This window comes from Pomacea canaliculata, linkage group LG10 (assembly GCF_003073045.1).
Source record: "Pomacea canaliculata isolate SZHN2017 linkage group LG10, ASM307304v1, whole genome shotgun sequence".
Classification (NCBI taxonomy): Eukaryota; Metazoa; Mollusca; class Gastropoda; order Architaenioglossa; family Ampullariidae; genus Pomacea; species Pomacea canaliculata.
In genome coordinates, this window is record NC_037599.1 from 5,768,280 (window position 1) to 5,786,314 (window position 18,035).

The 18,035-nt window shown below is 39.7% G+C and overlaps 3 protein-coding genes across 3 annotated transcripts in view; 2 read left to right on the top strand and 1 right to left on the bottom strand.

Annotated features, from left to right (window-relative positions):
• Positions 1–1,301, top strand: part of LOC112573099 (alpha-(1,6)-fucosyltransferase-like) — a 30,403-nt gene extending 29,102 nt beyond the window's left edge. The window contains exons 6-7 of the mRNA XM_025253127.1: positions 284–502; positions 1,055–1,301. Of these exons, the coding sequence (XP_025108912.1) occupies positions 284–502; positions 1,055–1,108 (273 nt within the window). The 3' untranslated portion in view covers positions 1,109–1,301. The remainder of the gene's footprint in view (positions 1–283; positions 503–1,054) is intronic.
• Positions 1,302–1,623: 322 nt separating this feature from the next.
• LOC112573101 (alpha-(1,6)-fucosyltransferase-like) lies at positions 1,624–2,864 on the top strand. Its single transcript, XM_025253129.1, has 3 exons — positions 1,624–1,800; positions 2,180–2,331; positions 2,420–2,864. Exons 1-3 carry the CDS (start codon positions 1,767–1,769, stop codon positions 2,648–2,650), a joined length of 417 nt encoding a protein of 138 aa, XP_025108914.1. The 5' UTR covers positions 1,624–1,766; the 3' UTR covers positions 2,651–2,864.
• Positions 2,865–5,082: 2,218 nt separating this feature from the next.
• LOC112573096 (alpha-(1,6)-fucosyltransferase-like) lies at positions 5,083–13,573 on the bottom strand. The gene is made up of 7 exons (XM_025253125.1): positions 13,440–13,573; positions 12,357–12,471; positions 8,174–8,395; positions 7,649–7,907; positions 7,297–7,473; positions 6,806–6,956; positions 5,083–6,599 (listed from the first exon to the last, which is right to left on the bottom strand). Exons 3-7 carry the CDS (start codon positions 8,325–8,327, stop codon positions 6,255–6,257), a joined length of 1,086 nt encoding a protein of 361 aa, XP_025108910.1. The 5' UTR covers positions 8,328–8,395; positions 12,357–12,471; positions 13,440–13,573; the 3' UTR covers positions 5,083–6,254.
• Positions 13,574–18,035: the final 4,462 nt, after the last annotated feature.

Here is an 18,035-nt window from a genome sequence, read left to right on the forward strand (position 1 = left end):
ATTACTTTAAATCAGAGTTCTGCACAAAATGTTGGGGACAAAAATGCCTGGCACTATTTAATGTTTGTGATATTGTTATGTATACTCGTTATAATTCAAGGAATATGATTTTGATGATTTTGTCATGTAAATGTAATGTGTTAATGTAAAATAAATGTTATTAAAAAAAATGTTAAATAATGGTTCTTGTGTATTAATCTGTTTGTAACGCTCTCTCTGTATGAGATCCTTAAGCTTCATTAATTTAGTTGAATAAAAATAAAGATGAAGACTCATTTTGCAGAACCCACAGGACTGCAGCAAAGCGAAACTTGTCGTCTACAACTTGGGGAGACCCTACGGCTTTGGCAGCATGTTGCACGAGGCGACGATGTGTCTGTTGACGGCCTACGCCACACACCGGACACTTGTTCTCACAACCAACGGCTGGGGATTCACCCCGAGCACCTGGGACACCTTCATGATGCCGCTGTCTACTGTACAGCTAATGACACTAGAGACAGTGAGTGACCAGTCCTATGGACATCTCTGTGTGGCGGCAAGCAGCGTCAGTACCTAAACAAGGGTGGTGATAAACAGCCGTTAGCTAGCTGATTAACTGATTGCTACACCATAACCAAAAGCCAATGATTGCAGCAGTCATTGCTGTAAGGCAGTCATCTATGACATCTTTACTGTCCAGTCGACATCAAGGCGTCATCGGAGATGTTGTATTCCAACTGCAGCGACTCTTCTGAAGGATGACAGTCACCTGCATATAGCTTTATAACAATCGAAATCCAAAACTTTTTAATAATAGACACACATGATATTTTACAGAAGCATTTTCGATGTCTGTGTCTTCTTGACTTTCTTGTATACCATCTGTTTATTATCATTCATGTATCAAATATATACACACAGACCCACATACACACAAAACAAAGGGGAAATTATTTGTGTGCATGTGAAATGAATATTTGTCGTTATGTGCATTGGTATAACTATGTGTCTGACTCAATATATTTTATAAAGAAAAGTTCCTGACTTACTATTGGCTGTGTGTTCACAACAGTGGACCCTAAGAATCAGACAGCTTCAGCTCGCGTCGTTCAACTGCAAAGTCTGATAGGAGACTGGAACAATTCACCTGCCAAGTTTCGTCCTCGCGCCATCCCAGCAGACCTGGCCAAGAGGTTAAAGGCCTTCTCACGGTGACCCCCCGGCCTGGTGGGTCGGTCAGCTGGTCAGCTTCCTCCTGCGTCCTCAGCCTCACTTGCAGCAGACCATCGAGACACAAGGCGAGAAAATGGGATTTCAACGTCCTATCGTGGGGTGAGACACACACACACACTTTACTGGGCAAGCGGTTTGGTTGACTGGTTTGTTTCTTCGCATGTTTACATCATTGTTAGAGACGAAAAAAACTTTACTTCGTCAAAAACTGTATTTACGACATTCACACTAGGTTGAAAAATGGATTTATTGAAATGTTGCCCCCAGTTAGGTGTCAGCAATTCTCGTCACTCGCCCAACATTTCTGCATAGCGATTTATGGTCCTGATAACGAGTTGGGATAACTCGGTAAAAAATCACAGTTCACTGCTTTGCCTCCCTTATGATCTGATTTCATTCATCTTACAGCCTTCAGGTGAGACGGACAGACAAGGTGAATGTCGAGGCGGTGTACCACAGTCTGGAGGAGTACATGAAGCACGTGGAGGAGTATTACGACCTGAGACAGCAGCACGAGGACATCAAAGAACGCCGACTGTTTGTGGCCACCGATGACCCATCAGTGTTTCCAGAACTTCAAAAAAAGTAAATGTTTACTGTCATGGTTACAGTCAGTATAATACAAAATGATAAAAAGTAATTTTATGGCTGTCTGGCTTCCTGGCAGTGAGGGACGAGTGATGGACACTGCCATCATACAAAGCTTAACCGGAAAAGTGTGTGAGGTCTCTAAGACCTTACTCTCTAACGACCTCAAAAAGTTTCGGGAGAACTTTACATTTACTCATGCATGCATCTTTAGAAGTGAGTCATATATATATATACTAAAAGGCTAATAAGTAAGGAAGATTTATGAGCAGAGCCAAATCGTAGTGTACATGTCAAATCAGGATCTGCAGCTTCATCATCTGTTTGTCCCTCAGTCGAGGACATAGATATATCGTCAATAAAACTGTTTGTACAGGTACCCGGGGTATAACATCAGCGGTGTGGAGGGCAGTGCAGACTCAGCGTTCTGTCAAATCCCGCTACACGAGAGATGGACTGAGTGCAGTACTAGTGGACCTGCACTTCCTGTCCATGTGTGACTTTGTCGTCTGCACCTTCACTTCAAATGTAAGGGAGCCTCGCACTGTGTGTGTGTGTGTGTTTGTGTGTAATTACCACCATTAAAAACATTTTATGCAATGTTTGTGTGTCACAGGTCTGTCGGGCCGTGTACGAACTGATGCAGACGAGACATGGCGACGCCTCCAGCAAGGTGTATTCTCTGGACTCCTCGGTGTATTTTTTAACAGACGGCGACATCCACTACAAACGAGCCGTTGTCAACCACCAAGCGACATCCAACGAAGAAATCTCCCTTCAAGTTGGAGACCTCGTACAAGTTCAAACCTACGTTTTCCGTAGCAATGACCGACAATTTCGTTGGTAACCTGAGGAACGGCTCCAGTGTCGGCATCAACACACGGACTGGAAAACGAGGACTTTTCCCCTCCTACAAGGTGGTGGATGAAATTGTAGAAGAAAACATGGGCTAGACAAGCATAGTGTGTAATTTAAACAGAGCTGTAGATGTTACTAAATATTTGTTGTGTCGCTAATACGACAAGGTTTTCGGTTTTTAATACATATTATTCCAGTTGATACTTTGTGTGTTTTGGATTTTGTGATGTGGATTTTTTTTTATAAAATAGGATATTTAAATCAGCAGCTACAGGAAAATACACATTGACTGTCACATATCGCAGTCTACAGGTTGTTTCATGGCAATCATCAAAGTCTGTACACTCTCAAACCTGCCATAGTCTGTCATCATTGGGAACAGGCACAAGTCTTCCTTCACAATGAATCATGACTACTTATCGCTTGCGTGGCCATAAAAAAGCGGATATAAGCACAAAGTAAGAATGAAATAAAACCTGTTAATGAAGCCATGAAACTCCGGACTTGCCTCATATTGCGTTTTCACTGACTCTGCAAAACGCAATAATAATAATAAAATAACCAATAATAACCAATAATTTTTATTTTTATAGCACTTATTCCCACCATCAAAGACGGACTCAAAGCGCTTTATTAAAAAGGAAAACACACAAACATAATAACAATGGAGACTGGATCAAAACCAGTTGACTGAGGTTCCTGGAGATACCTGATGTCAATCATTGCAGATGGTGTGTACTCCACACAAAGCTTGCTGTGACAGCTTGACATTGTGAAGCAGCTGGAGGAAGATAATCAGAGTTTGAAGTCGACACTGTCCATTCATACATCTCAAATTAAAGTCATGGCAAGATGGCGCAGACGTGAAGAAACAAGAAACAAGAGCATAGAAGAAGCTATCACCGGATACTGAAGCCGAGAAGCGATTGCGAATAAAAGGTCTCCTTGATAATAATAATAAATTAAAAAAAAAACTAAAAACACTAACATAAATATTTTTTTTTAAAAACACACTTTCACATAAAATGAACTGAAAGGAGTAAAATCACTTTTTTTTCCTTAGGTCTCGGGATTTTCTTTAATACCTATAACTGAACTGAAGGCACTCTCTAAACGTTTAAAATCTGATCATCTACAGCCATAAAGACAAACTTTCTTTGACCAAAAAACAACAAAAAAAAAAAAACTGACGATGCACTTTCATTTCGTGACGTCACATCCTGCATCTCTCTTTTCTTACTGCTCCACTCGTCTTTGCAACTATCAGTCTTAACCATGATTAAGTACAGTAACACCTCCCGAACTAATAAGGTTTCATTTTCAGTTCATCAACCGTGCGACACTCAGATTCCCGCAGAGACAGTCGCCAGTTACACAGCAGGCAACCAGCAGTCAGCCAGACAGCCGGCCATTCGACAACAACATACACAAGCTGGCGTGCAATAAAAACAACTTTAGTCAAGTTTTCCCTTGTTTTGATAACTATGATGTGCTCCTCAAATTCATTTTCTTCAAAATTATCTTTTGGTGTAGCTGTAGTAAAGTAAAATTAAATAGAGAATGTGATCAAAACCGTTGCAACGATCGCTGCCCTGACTGTTGACTTCACAATCTTTTTATTGGTCTAGTCAACTTTAATCACATGGTAGCCTGATGGGATGGTAAGCAATTTTTTAATCAGTTAATATTTATTTACATTTTCTTTCGTACAATGGATGGTACATTAATTGTGTCGCGCTTGAGGACACAAAGACCTCGGTGTTACAATAGATGCATTGTCATCAACATGAAGAGAATGGGTATTAACGGAAATTCACTGATTGGCAACAGACCAGTAGTTGTTATACTACACAGACACAACAAATCACATCAATTAAAACAACAAACGATTCAAACTCTTTCCCACAAGAAATGTTTATTTTGGTAATCTTCTCAAAGAGATTTAAAGACGAATGACCTGCAGATTGGTGTTTTTCGCCAAACTAAGGCTTTACCACGGCAAAGTAGGTGACCCTGTAAAGTGAAAGTCTGCCAGAGACGAGATTCGAACCCAGATCAGATAATCCTCACTGTAGTGGTGACTTGCGCTAACCGTTGCACCACTGGACTGTCCTGGCTACCAAGTGAAGTGTTCAAGATTCAAGACTTTTTATTGTCACCCTTTAAGGGTATTGAGATATTAAAAATTTACACATACATATTTACACATATTCTTATCTTAATAAATAATATCTCCCATTCACATACACACACTCGCTGGTTGGCTTATGACCTCTAATCTAAAAAGAACAACAAAGAAACAATAACAAATTCTTTGTATCATTCACATATTCTTTCCTTCTTCAAGCCTTTTCGTGTATAAACACACTCTTGTTCTCTCACTCCTCTTGCTACATAAACTACACAGTCAAAAATCTCACAAACATGCACAACACAGAAAAAAAAAACCACACACACACACACACATGCACACCAACCCTAGACAGCCAAGATCTGAATACTTATGTAAAAGTTTGAGTGAGTGGTTGTGAGTCAGTTGACTCAGCAGACATTTTGCATGCAGTCTATGCTCTCTGCTCTGACCATTGTGAACCAAATCAGTTCATGACCCACTTGAACAATCACTGCCGGATGATCTGGTATACAGTTCCAACCATCCCTGATGTACCGAATCTACCAGCACCGCTAACTTTAAAGCAACAACAACCGAGCGAAATGATGTTTCAGCAAACGGAACAAGTGAAAAAAAGAAAAAGGAATAAAACTTGATGAAAAAGGTAATTATTACAAGCAATAAAATTACCGATTAGCTAGCAACCTCATCAATTACTTTTAGCACTTCACTGCAATCCTTAAAAAATTTGCAAATAAAGTTGGAAAACAGTGTCAACTTCATTAAAACAGTGTTCTTTAGAAATTTAATATCACTCTCAACAGGTTCCTCTTTGGAGACAGTTGATTTTGTCAGCAGCATGTCACCAGGAACTTGTATTACTGGACTTCTGGCTGACGATTGTTTTCCAATTAGCAACTAAAACGTGTGTACAAAACTTCCGGTTTAGTCACATTCATTGTTTAGGCTCGCCGAGACTAACAGCGGAAAACTTCGCAAGAGGCTAAGCGTTGGTCTTGGCAGACAGACAGCAGTCCACCTTTACACATCCGTTTGTTTTTTTTTTTTTTTTTTTTTTTTTTTTTACCGTGTTCCTCTGTCACCCACTTCAGCTGCGGGAACAGAAGAAGCATCGTCTTCAACGAATTCTTAAAGTGAAAGTAAAAATCTTTCAGCAGAAATGTCGACAATTGCTTAGTCATCTCTAGTTGTTGTTTTTTTATTAGTAGTACTATTTTTAGTAACAGTTGAGTAGTTTAGAATTTCTTTTTTTTTCTTTCTCCCCATGTTTTTCTGCGATATCATTAACAACCTGGTAACAAGGCAAAGACCTTAAGTTCTGATTTTCCAATGTATTTGTTAATGTCGACTGTGGCATCGTTCCTCAACTTAATTCTAATTCTCACTTAAAAACACAGTTGATCAGATTATAATTAGTACATTTTTGGTAGCAGCGCTACAGTTGTTGTGTAACCCTAATCTAGTCGTATGCCCCCATGTTCTCCTCTACGATTTCATCCACGGCCTTGTAGGAGGGGAACAGACCTCGTTTACCAGTCCGTCTGTTGATGCCAAATGTGGATCCGTTTCTTAAGTTACCGGCTAACACTCGAGACTTATCGGAGAAAAGATAAGACTCAATGTCGATGTAATCTCCAACTTGAAAAGAGAGTTCTCCGACGAACCTGGCTTCGTGGTTGGAAACAGCTCGCAGGTAGTGGATGTCATAGTATGTGAGATAATAGACTGAGGAGTCCAGAGAATACACCTTCATGGAGGCGTCGCCATGTCTGGTCTGTAGCAGCTCGTACACCGCCCGACAGATCTGTGATGTGTGAGAGTGAAAAAAGGTTTAAAAGTGATCACACACACACACACAAACATGCACACATACACACACACACACACACACACACACACACACACACACACACACACACACACACACACACACACAAACATGCACACATACATACAAACACACTCACACATACACAGAGCACAGCTCACTTTCGCACAGTGAAGCCTTACATTGGAAGAGTAGGTGCAGACGACAAAGTCACACATGGACAGGAAGTGCAGGTCCACGATTACTGTGCTCAGTCCATCTTTGCTAAAGCGGGATTTCATGGATGCTGTGTTTGCGCTGCCTTCCACCCAGCTAATATTATAGTGCGGGTACCTGGTACATACCATACATAGCTTCATCGGTGGATGAAAACGTGTATGGATTATTAAGATGAAAGGACTTGAACAATTTACAATCACAGTCTAATGGTGCTTTCTCCTATTTGAACAAGATACACATGTGTGGTAGTGCTGATACTAACCCAAGGTTATAATTTTACATGAAACTAATTATTTACAATCTTTCTAATAATCAGCTGCGCTTGTGACTGCAATTCAAGTACAAAAAAGCATCTATACGTGTATATAAATAAAGAATATAATTATGGCGAAAATCACCTCTTTAAAAAAGTGTATAATTCTCTGCCCTGGTTTATCCACCACACAAAACTCACTTTTTCGGAAATTCTGTGGTGACCGACGGGTCATCGGTGGCCACAAACACTCGGCGTTCTTTGATGTCCTCGTGCTGCTGTCGCAGGTCGTAATACTCCTCCACGTGCTTCATGTACTCCTCCAGACTGTGTAACGCCGCTTCATTGTTGATCTTGTCTGTCCGTCTTATTTGAATTCTGTACGAGGTATACAAATAGAAACAAAATGTGAACACGTCTGTTGTTTATATAAGCGGATGGGATTCGTTAGCTTTAGCCACCCTCTTGTCTTCAGGCAAGTCTTTAAAAACCAGGGATCAAACCACGTCTAGAAGAATATTTCACAGTTTTAACTTTCTAAGACTTCACTCACCCCACTATAGGACGTTTAAACTTCATTTTCTCGCCTTGTGTCTGGATGGTCTGCTGCAAGTGAGGCTGAGGACGCAGGAGGAAGCTGACCAGCTGACCGACCCACCAGGCCGGGGGGTCACCGTGGAAGGCCTTTAACCTCTTGGCCAGGTCTGCTGGGATGGCGAGAGGTCGAAACTTGGCCGGTGAGTGGTTCCACTCTCCTATCAAGGTTTTCAGCTCAACGACGCGGTCAGACGCTGTTTGATTCTTCGGGTGCACTGGTGAAAAAAAAACACTAAACACTTCACTCACGTGTTTTTTATCTTCTCATTTCCCTCTGTCACAACAGCTATCTTCGCACACTTGTTTAAGAAATCAGACTTCTCTAATGCTATTATCATCACCTGACAACTGTAGTGTTGTTTTTTACTAACCGAAGACCCTAGCTTTCCTTCACCATTGCTGTTTATGTTTGGGACTGACCACCGCCTGTCGCTAAACCGACACGTGCATCTACATGACCTGTGTGTTAATTCTCACTCACTGTCTCTGGTGTCATTAGTTGTACAGGTAGAAGACAGCGGCATCATGAAGGTGTCCCAGGTGCTCGGGGCGAATTTCCAGCCGTTGGCTGTGAGAACAAGTGTCCGGTGTGTGGCGTAGGCCGTCAACAGACACATCGTCGCCTCGTGCAACATGCTGCCGAAGCCGTAGGGTCTCCCAAGTTGCAGACGACAAGTTTCGCTTTGCTGCAGTCCTGTGGGTTCTGCAGATTGTATTTTTACTATAATTTTAGATGAAATAAATTAAATAACTTACACTAAAATCCATTTTGCCTAGTTGTACCTGCCTCAGCTTCCGGTCTATGAGGGGCTTAAATATGAAGCAAACATTGCCAAGCTGTATATAAGATCGCTTAAAGGTTTTATTTGGGTCCAGCACCGAGTTTACAAAATCAGTCTTACGTGAATAGATGCGTCCCTTTCATGGGTCCCTAACGAACCCCTTGCGGGCGAGAGCTGGGACCCTTTTTGGAAACTAGTTTGGGAACCAGGTCTGTTTTGGAAGCGGTGCCCTTAAGGAACCCACATGGGAATTTCCGAGAAACCCCATAAGCAGCCCGTCAATCTTCCCACGTGCAACCATCGTATGCTTTGAAAGCCTAGTTTGTAGCCCGCATCTAACCCTTCACCCAGCTTACATCCTTCCCCAATCTCACTCCTTTACCACCTCTAGTACACAGGTTGGCACAACATCAAGAAAGCACTGAACAGCTTTTCAAAATCTCTTGTTTCCTTCCGCTAAGTGCAATTAGTAGGGAAAGATAAAACTAAACAATTTTATTATTTGCAACAAAAACTATAAGGTTAGACAGTTTAATTTATTTACAGCAGAAGTTGTTTTTCAATAATGTATAACAAACTTTAATCAAAATATTTACATAAATTTACAGTTATTAATTATTTACAGCAGAAAAGTTATTTTTGAAATAAATATTTGCAACATAAAACTAAACAATTTATTTACATAGAAGATAAAATTTTATTTTGAAAAATAAGACCAAAAAAAAATCAACCCATCCGAGTGACCAGGTGATTCAGGGCGCATTTCTAAAATAAATTTCACACACAAATCATTCTCTTTAAAAACATATTTTTCCATTTTAGTAGGATGAAAGTACCATTACATAGAAATGAGTGGACACCCTTTCTTCAATATTACTCTAATTTTCTAACTTTTAAATATCAATTCTAACTCCAGCAGTGTACAGCAAACTGCGATTGTTGAAAAACTCATTACGTAGAAAATACCTTTCACATGTATTTGATTGTTTTTAGATTTCATAAATAAATAGGCCAGCTTTACAAAAATATTAATTACAAAAATAATTGTATAAAAAGCAAACAATGATTTTAAAATATAATGTAACAAGTGCCAGGATAGCAACAATTTCTTTTACACTTGATGTTTGATGCTGACATTTTTCTCATATTATAAATGTACTATGAACTTTTATCTATTTAAATACATTGATTATAAGTACCAAATAACACTTTTCTTGTTATTTATATAGTTTTTTTTATATATGTATATTGTAATTTTGTCTAACAATAATGAATAGTGCAGTTTGTAAACACAGTACCAGTAGCACTGACCTGTCTATGCTGTAGTTGTTTGTCAAGTGAAACTCGTTTTTCAGAAATCTTTCTTTCTTTTTCGAGCAATTTCATTCCGTTGAAAAACTGTCGGAACTGCATCTGGCAGAAGGTGTGTCTTTAAGGCCAAACCTAACTGCTTGCATATTCGGGTCCGGCTAGTAAAGCATTCCTCAACAAAATTCTTTGAACATAATGTGTCCCCCTCTTTGGGCTCACAGAGCTTTTTTAATTCTGGGTATTGAGCCTTTTTATTCGTATGACCCACTCTTTTTGTAAAGCTCTGTCCTTCGGAAACTGGTAAAAGGAAAATGTGGAATTTTTTCCCACCTTTTCATGGCAATCGGGTGCAGCACATTCTCGAGACATGGTTCTGTCTGGTAAACAGTTTTGGTCAAATACAACATTCTGCAAAACCTTCAACTTTCTTCTCATGAACAGACACGATATAGAATAGACGAGATTCAAATGGATCCTGCTCTTGACGAGATTCTAAGTAGTTTTATTTTGTCTTGAAAATCCCTTAGGGAACCCAAGACCTTCCCGTCTTTCTTGTAGGCTGGGGTAGAGCACGAGAGACACGATTTTTAGAGCTTTTCTTTATCTCGCTCTCTCAGTTACGACTGGTCGTTGTGGATTTTATCAAGATTTAATCGGAAGATTTGACTGACAATGAAATTTAGTAATTTTGATTATATAAATAACTTTCTCTTTTACTGCATAACCCGAACTGAGCAGAGGCAATCATCTATTGGGTTAAAGATCAGAATTTACTCGATCGACAGACTGTAAGTACATCAACATTGAGAGTTCTGTCCCTTCCCCTGACAGTCTCAGGGTATCAGCTCTCCTTGATATTGTTTATGTTTTGTGGTCGTGCTTTGATTTGGATAAAAATGTTGGACCATCATGTTTACATATGCTTCTGCTACGTTTCTTCCTCTTCTGGTTTGCAACAGGACGATATATATATATATAATGTTATTTTAAAGTGCGAACTGTTTAGATCTGTCGGCTGGATTCCATTCCGCCTGCTTCACTCTCTTCGGCAGCCACCTTGAGCTGCACTGAATAAACTGAAGTGATGATCACCATCTTGCAGTTTTATACAATAACATTTTTTCATATTCTAAAGATTATTCAATATCTTCCCAGTGGTCTCCTGATGTAACTCACCTTATTCTCCGTAATCGTTACGGTAGATCTACAGTTATCGCCCTTTACTGTCGGAACGCAGCGAGTCCTGGCATTGTTCTTTCTTCTACATCTTTGTTACTATTTTGTTAACTTGTTCTACATCTTTGTTACTATTTTGTTAACTTGTTCTACATCTTTGTTACTATTTTGTTAACTTGTTCTACATCATTGTTACTATTTTGTTAACTTATTCTACAACGTTGTTACTGTTTTATGATTTTGTTCAGCGTAATGGGTTCAACTTTGGATGAGGTATTGCGCTTTATAAATTCCCACCTATTATTATTATTATTATTATTAATATTATTATTATTAACCTTTTCCATAGTGCTAGTCCTTTTTCACATCCCTGATTTTCCAATATCATGTTACTGTCCGTTCTTGTTCTTGTTATTTGGTTCCTCTTTGTGTTTTCTGTATTTTATTTTATTCGTTTAGTATGACTGTTTATTCTTTGATAACATATATGTATTTGTTTTCCTGTCCCTCGTATGCTGTCCATGTTTCGTTCTTGATCTTGAGCGCGAAAAGCATGCTCCTTAGGAGTATGAGTATGCGCTTTACAAATTTTGGCATTTTATTATTTTTATTATTATTAATGGGCAACAATCATGGTCATTGCAGTCTACCTTGTGTTATCATTGATTCTCTGTGAGTAGGTTGGTGCATTTTAGTTAGTTTTTCAATGTGTACTACTGTTAATAAAATATAAACATATTTCAAATGCGTATTTGTCAAAGATAAACTTCTGTAACTTTTTTTGTTTAATAGATGGTACATTTCTAGCATTGCATTTTTATTTTATAGTTACAACTGACTGTTGATAATGACATTTTAGCATTAAATGATATAATATAAAAATTTGATATATATTTATCGATGTAAACACTTATTTAATTCTCATTTAGCTGCATGAAAAATTTATTCTTTCTTTACTTATACTCGCACTCATTTGTTTTAGACCCTCAATTCTATTTTAGTTGTGTGGAGCACGTACATCAATGGTGTCCTCACACTGTCACTTGTTCGTAGCATTATTATAAAAATCTTGTATTCCAAGTTATTATTTATTAACATTGCATGTACTTGTGCATTCGAAATGAAGAATTAAAGTAGATATCATGTCAGATTTCACTTTCAAACTATATATTTAGAGTAAAAAGCAGTTTCTCGGATACAGTTATTTTTTTCTAGGAGGGTAAGTATTTTCATAACCATATAGACTATGACTGACACATTTATTAAGCATGTAGAATATTACATTCAGAGTGAAGCATAATCGCACACATATACAAATGCAAGGACTGACAAGGGGCAGTGTAAGACAGCTACAAAGACATCTACCTGTTAAGACCACAGGTAGATGTTTCTCACCTGCAAATCATGGAGACGTCGCTGCACGAGTTCCCCAAGTCGCCTGGACTCGTTGTCTCGCCATTCCTCGTCTTTGTCCACGTGACGCAGCCGGTGAAGGTCACTGGACATCGCCCTTTAACGACAAAGATATTTTTTCCCTTATGATCACTACGACTTCATTGAGGATGGGCGTGGGATATACAAAGTAACAACAGGATTCAGAGGCAATGTAGTGGTAAGTGTGAAAAACAAATCAAATTAGTTTTATAGAGTCGACCAGGAGATGTGAGTGGTTATTTAATTTGTGCACTTGTAACGGGCAGCATTACAGCCGAGTAGGTCCTATTCTCTGCACTGACCAGTGATGATAAAAGGATGACAATGGAAGGATAGACACACTGGCCTGATGTCAGTCATGTCAGACTGTCTTGTATTGCACGAACAGCTTGTTGTGCCAGCTCGACATCAAAACTTTGTGAAGCATCAGAAGGGAGGTAATCAGTGTGAAGTCGACACTGCCATGTGTAGATCTCAAATCTAAGTAATGGCAAGATGGCGCAGATGTGCCAGTGTAAATAAAATGGCCAAGAAAGAGACTAAAAGTCGCTCGGACACAGAAATCCACACTGAACAAATATCATAACAGATGTACTGATGAGCATAAGACACAAAACTTCTGGCACATCAGCGGACAAATATGAAAGTCAGGGAAAGCCAGTTATGTAAAGGGACATCACTCTCACTCTCACGCTCTAATCATACCTAACTGGTTCAGTCAATGAACTTCCAGTATTATTTTGCAAACGGAGATTACAAAACTGATTCAAAAATCGGGGAAGAAAATTATATTTTATAATTGTTTACAGCTGAATATTGATTACCAAATAAAGAACAACTCACTTATTAACTCACTCACTCACTCACTCACTCACTCACTCACTCACTCACTCACTCACTCAAGGAGGCATTAACAGTCTCAGCTATCTGTGACCCTTATTACCTCTTCGCTCAGTCCATTTATCGCATAATATAATAATTAATAACACACAACACTCACTGCATACAACTCTGTTGTTATTTGTTCTTAGACTAACACCTTACTGTTTATATTCTTCAAGTTCTCTCTGTGTGTTGCTTATAAACTGCGTCGTGTTTCCATCAACCTTAAAAGATCCACTCTTGAGTGCGTCCATCTTGGCAGTGATGAAGTAGAAGACCTCTCTCGCCGTTGATTCTACTCTCCGTCTCGCAGTCTCTCGCTCCGTACTCAGAGGGTACAGGGCCTTGGTTTGATTGAAGTCTGTGTGACAGTCACATGTGAAGTTAGTATGACATCCTGGACAGCCAGCATTTTATCAAAGTGGTGTTAATACCAACAGACCAAAGCTTTTGTTGTCACAAACTTTATACCTGGATCACTGTGAGTGAGTAGTCGCTCGAGTTTCATCAGAGTTATGTCACCTGCAGCTTCCTTGAGACATTGCCGTGCCTTGTGTAACCCTTCGCTCAGTGTTGTCTCCCTTTGTTGAAGACATCTTCAGGAAACAGAGATCACACCAATAAACAAGAGATCAGTAATGTGGTGAATATTTGGATTTTATTGTTGATTTGTGTAGGCTTGAAGTGGGAATGAACAATCCTTTACAATCCTTACAGTCCAGTTTAGAAATGCTGACAGTAACTAGCCCTGCTACCTTAAAGTTATCAGGTACAGTTTGTGCCCCCGCGAGGTTGCTAAACAACAGGCCAGTCAACAAAAAATTGCTGCTAGTAATTAGTTTTACTATCTTAAGATTAGAGGGAGCAAACTGTATCCCCGCGTGGTTGCTAAACAACAGGCTAGGTGATATTTTGATTGTTGACGCCTTACCTGGAGCGGATGTTATGAAGTGAGGGATTCATTCTCCACATGCATAATAAACAGCGGTTAGAAACACTTTTATAACTCCGGAAATAAGAGGCTTTCACACAAATAAATAAATGATCGTTTCGATGTAGATTCTATTTTGAACTACCCCATAATTTAAAAGAGGCTTACTGGTCTTCAGTTCTGTTTTGAAGACAGACATGAAAACCTGTGTTGCAAACAGTTTATTTCTCCTACAGAAAATGTTTCACCTTTCGTGTTAACATTCATTCAAACTTTGCCAGTACTAAAATAAAAGGACTTTAATACCTGAATGTTTCTTTGTAGTTTTTGTCCACTAACTGTCTCTATTCTGTGGTCATCTAAAATTAGTTAACCTTCAAACTTTTAAATCATAAATACATTACAGAGGCTTACAGTAATTAAGCCAGTAAATAAATACTCTATTATTGCATGCAAAAGTTTAAACTTCCATAACTTGTAAATAGTATTAATACCTTTGAATAATGTTTTGAAAATAAATGTTACTCAAAGCTCTCCAGAATAACAATAAACAGCATAACAATATAGCATATTATACACAGTGCATGACTTGAATAAGAATATAAATAAAAATAATTTGTTGGAAAACAGCGAAATAAACAATGCGCAATCAACAATTCAAAAAGTGGGAAACAGAAGAAAATCAGATTAACAAAAAGGACAACATTTAAATCTTACCTGTCACTTTATCGGTCAGTTCAAGTATGATATAAAACTCTCAAGCTCTTTACCTTTCCATGAGTTCAGAAAGCTTGATGTCTATGTTCTCTGGAGTACGAAGAGGCTGAAATCGAGTTGTCAACATTTCGCATGAGGACCACAGATTATTCAGGATCCAACTGAAACTGGGATGAATCACTAGAAGGAGGATGACAACCAAACTAATAACGGTTACGGCAACAGCCTCCTCTCTCTTGCCATCGCTGGTGTCTGCACAATAAATGAAAAAGAGTTGCTGTCCAGGAATATTGCCAGATTTATCTTATTTCTGTTTAGCTCGAAGGTTGATTTAGAAATATAAGTCTGGAAAAGATTAGCAAACATAAAAATCCACATTTTTGACGACAACTTCATAAAAATTCACAATCTAAAGACAAAAGCAGATAAACTTACTTTTTACAAACCTAAGGATACGGTCACGACGACAAAAAATCCTTCAAGAATGCGCTGCTCCATCTCTCTTTGTTTTTCTATATTTTCTTAGATTTTCATCTTTGTTGTAATGGTTTTTGCTTCCATGTTTCGCACGGAACTTAATCTTTAAGCTCCCAAACTGAAGATAATAAAGAACTTGGGACGTGTTGACGGGGAGTAGAAACAAGAACAGTGCCCTGCAATTTCCATGTTTACCACCAAATATACCAAAGTACAGTGGAACCTCGGTTAGTGAACGCCTCCGATAGCGAACGTTTCGGAAAACAAATAAAAATTTCGTTAAAAATTTGCACCGGGTAGCCAACAGCCACGTCACCCACACGTGACCGACCAGCATGTCAGACCAAGCATCATTCGAGACAGAGTTACGATGGGTCGTTCGTTATCTTGTCAGCCTGTAACTTTCAAATATTAGCGAGTCAACAGGGGCTGGTAACCAACTGTGGTCGTTAACCGAGGTTCCACTGTAAGACACTCTGGCCAACCTCAGCTTCCATACCGGTCTGATGGTCCCACCCATCAATGCACGGACTCTAATAACAGTGTCAGGACGAAAGCTGATACAAGAGTGACAGATGGATGAGTTTGAGGCAGAAAGAAAATCAAGGTGAAGTTGAATAGTCTTGCTAGTTAATACACAAAATGTGCGATTTACACATGCTGGCACTGTCGTCGAAACAATATTTTAGAACAGGAATAACAGTCAAAGTGAAATGACATAATAGTTTGTACTTTTCTGGAACACTATATTCGGTTTTTTTTTCCATTGCTGTAGCAATATTGGATCACATCCGCCATTAATTTGTACAACCCACTGAAGCCACGCAAGTGGATTAAAAGCGTTGTGTGCTAACATAAATAAACAAATCAGTAAACTACTCACTAGACTGTGTCAGCTCTGTTACAGTCATTCATGGCAAAGCAATTAAAGCCATTTTCATAAGAGAGAGAGAGAGAGCAGAAACTATGCGTACCTCACATGAAAGAATAAATCAGCAGTTCACTGGGTGCTGCTTGCCTCGTGCAGAACTCTCTTGTCGAGCAAATGGCTTCCTCTGATATTTTGTAGTTTGTTACCAGCTTATCCCAGCTCGATGCGTTAGTGTGGGGTTCGTAACCCCGTCTGGTGTGAGAGCGTTGATAATAAATGCCACAGCCTGGTCGTGTCCAATGTCTGCCTCTGGTAACGCCCGACTCTAATAAATGTCACATGAATTGTCACCCTGGGTGGGTGGGTCTGTGCTGTAGATTATTCCAATCGACCAATCCGTGATAACCTTGCATAAGAAGGCCTTCTCAGTGGTTGTCACGTGAGGCTTTTGTTTTTGAGCTATCCAACATTGTTCTACAGGGTTACCATGACTACTGTGTAGACTTACATGGATGAAGGAGCATCTCGACAGTCTGCAAAGGACAGGCACCAACCGGTTTTGAGTAGGTTGAGCGCATCTTCTGGTGTTATCTGTCAGAATGATGTATTTGATATTCATCGCTAGTGCCAGGGGGACGGATAGGTAGAGAGGTAGGGAAGCTTTTATGCCATCAAGGTGTTCGCTTGTAAGGTCCTGACATGTTAAACTGTAACCCCGGGGTATCTAGGTCAGCTCAACAGGCGCAGTCCTGCGGAACGGCGGTTGCAGACCGGGGTACAGTTCAGCTTGGTATAGCTGACCTTTGTTAAGACCATCATGCCTTCACCTGACATGCAAATGAGAGGATGAAGCTAAGTAAAGCAAAGGCGACCATCCAAAACCTACTCGGTGCTAACCATTGCGAGGCTCGTGCAATAATCATGATAACAGTAAGATATGCTACTTATATACTTTGTTTTATTGTCTTTTGTATTTGAAATGTAAGTGCTTCTCTATACAATGGTTTCATTCTTTACGTTCAACTCGCCTTGCGTGAATACGGGTATCGGTCGATTCGATCATCGGACAACTCGACCAAGTTCTTCAGGTGATTCTACACAGGTATAAATGACTTTTGCAGTAGTTCTGAGATATTAAAGCAGCTATTCTGCATCCAACCGAGGTTGCTGCTGCTATTTTATTTTTAAATTAGAATCCTGTGTCTGTCTCTCTTCTCTGTCACTGCGTGAAGCCAAGTAAAGCGAATGCGAGCATCGACCCGGCCTGCCAGAGGCGGGAAGGTCTTACGTCTGTTGGGAAGTGGGGCGAACGTGCCGGAGACGTGTCAGGGCATGGTCTCTGGGCGGTGACAGTGACCTGTATGTCGTAACTTTTTCTCCCACAGCCTGTTGTCGCCCTCGACATCCACGCCCGTCATGTCGCACACCTCCTAGTTCTATTTCCTCCCCTGTGTAGGTGAGGCAAGTCAAGGTACAGGGTCAGACCACGAACTTGTATTACTGGACTGCTGCCAGACTATTTTTTTCCCCCCAGTTAACTGCGAAAACGAGCCATGAGAAGACAAAGCTGCTGGTTTATTCACATTCTCTGTTTAGGCTCACCGAGACTAGCAGCGGATCACTTCGCAAGAAAAAGAAGCAACAACATACATTCAATTTAGCTTTTGTTGTTGTTTTTTTAAAACTGAAGATGTGGGATTTTATCTTGAAAGCTCTTCTCCATCTTTTTTTGTTTTTATACTGCTGAGTTTTGTCGATGTGT

Coding starts and splice junctions, on each gene's coding strand:
- LOC112573096 (XM_025253125.1), bottom strand. CDS start 8,327: ATGTTGCACGAGGCGACGATGTGTCTGTTGACGGCCTACGCCACACAC. Junction 7,908..8,173: donor AACTAATGACACCAGAGACA/GTGAGTGAGAAT, acceptor TTTTTTCACCAG/TGCACCCGAAGAATCAAACA. Junction 6,957..7,296: donor ACCACAGAATTTCCGAAAAA/GTGAGTTTTGTG, acceptor GGTATGTACCAG/GTACCCGCACTATAATATTA.
- LOC112573101 (XM_025253129.1), top strand. CDS start 1,767: ATGACCCATCAGTGTTTCCAGAACTTCAAAAAAA. Junction 1,801..2,179: donor TTTCCAGAACTTCAAAAAAA/GTAAATGTTTAC, acceptor CTGTTTGTACAG/GTACCCGGGGTATAACATCA. Junction 2,332..2,419: donor TCTGCACCTTCACTTCAAAT/GTAAGGGAGCCT, acceptor TGTGTGTCACAG/GTCTGTCGGGCCGTGTACGA.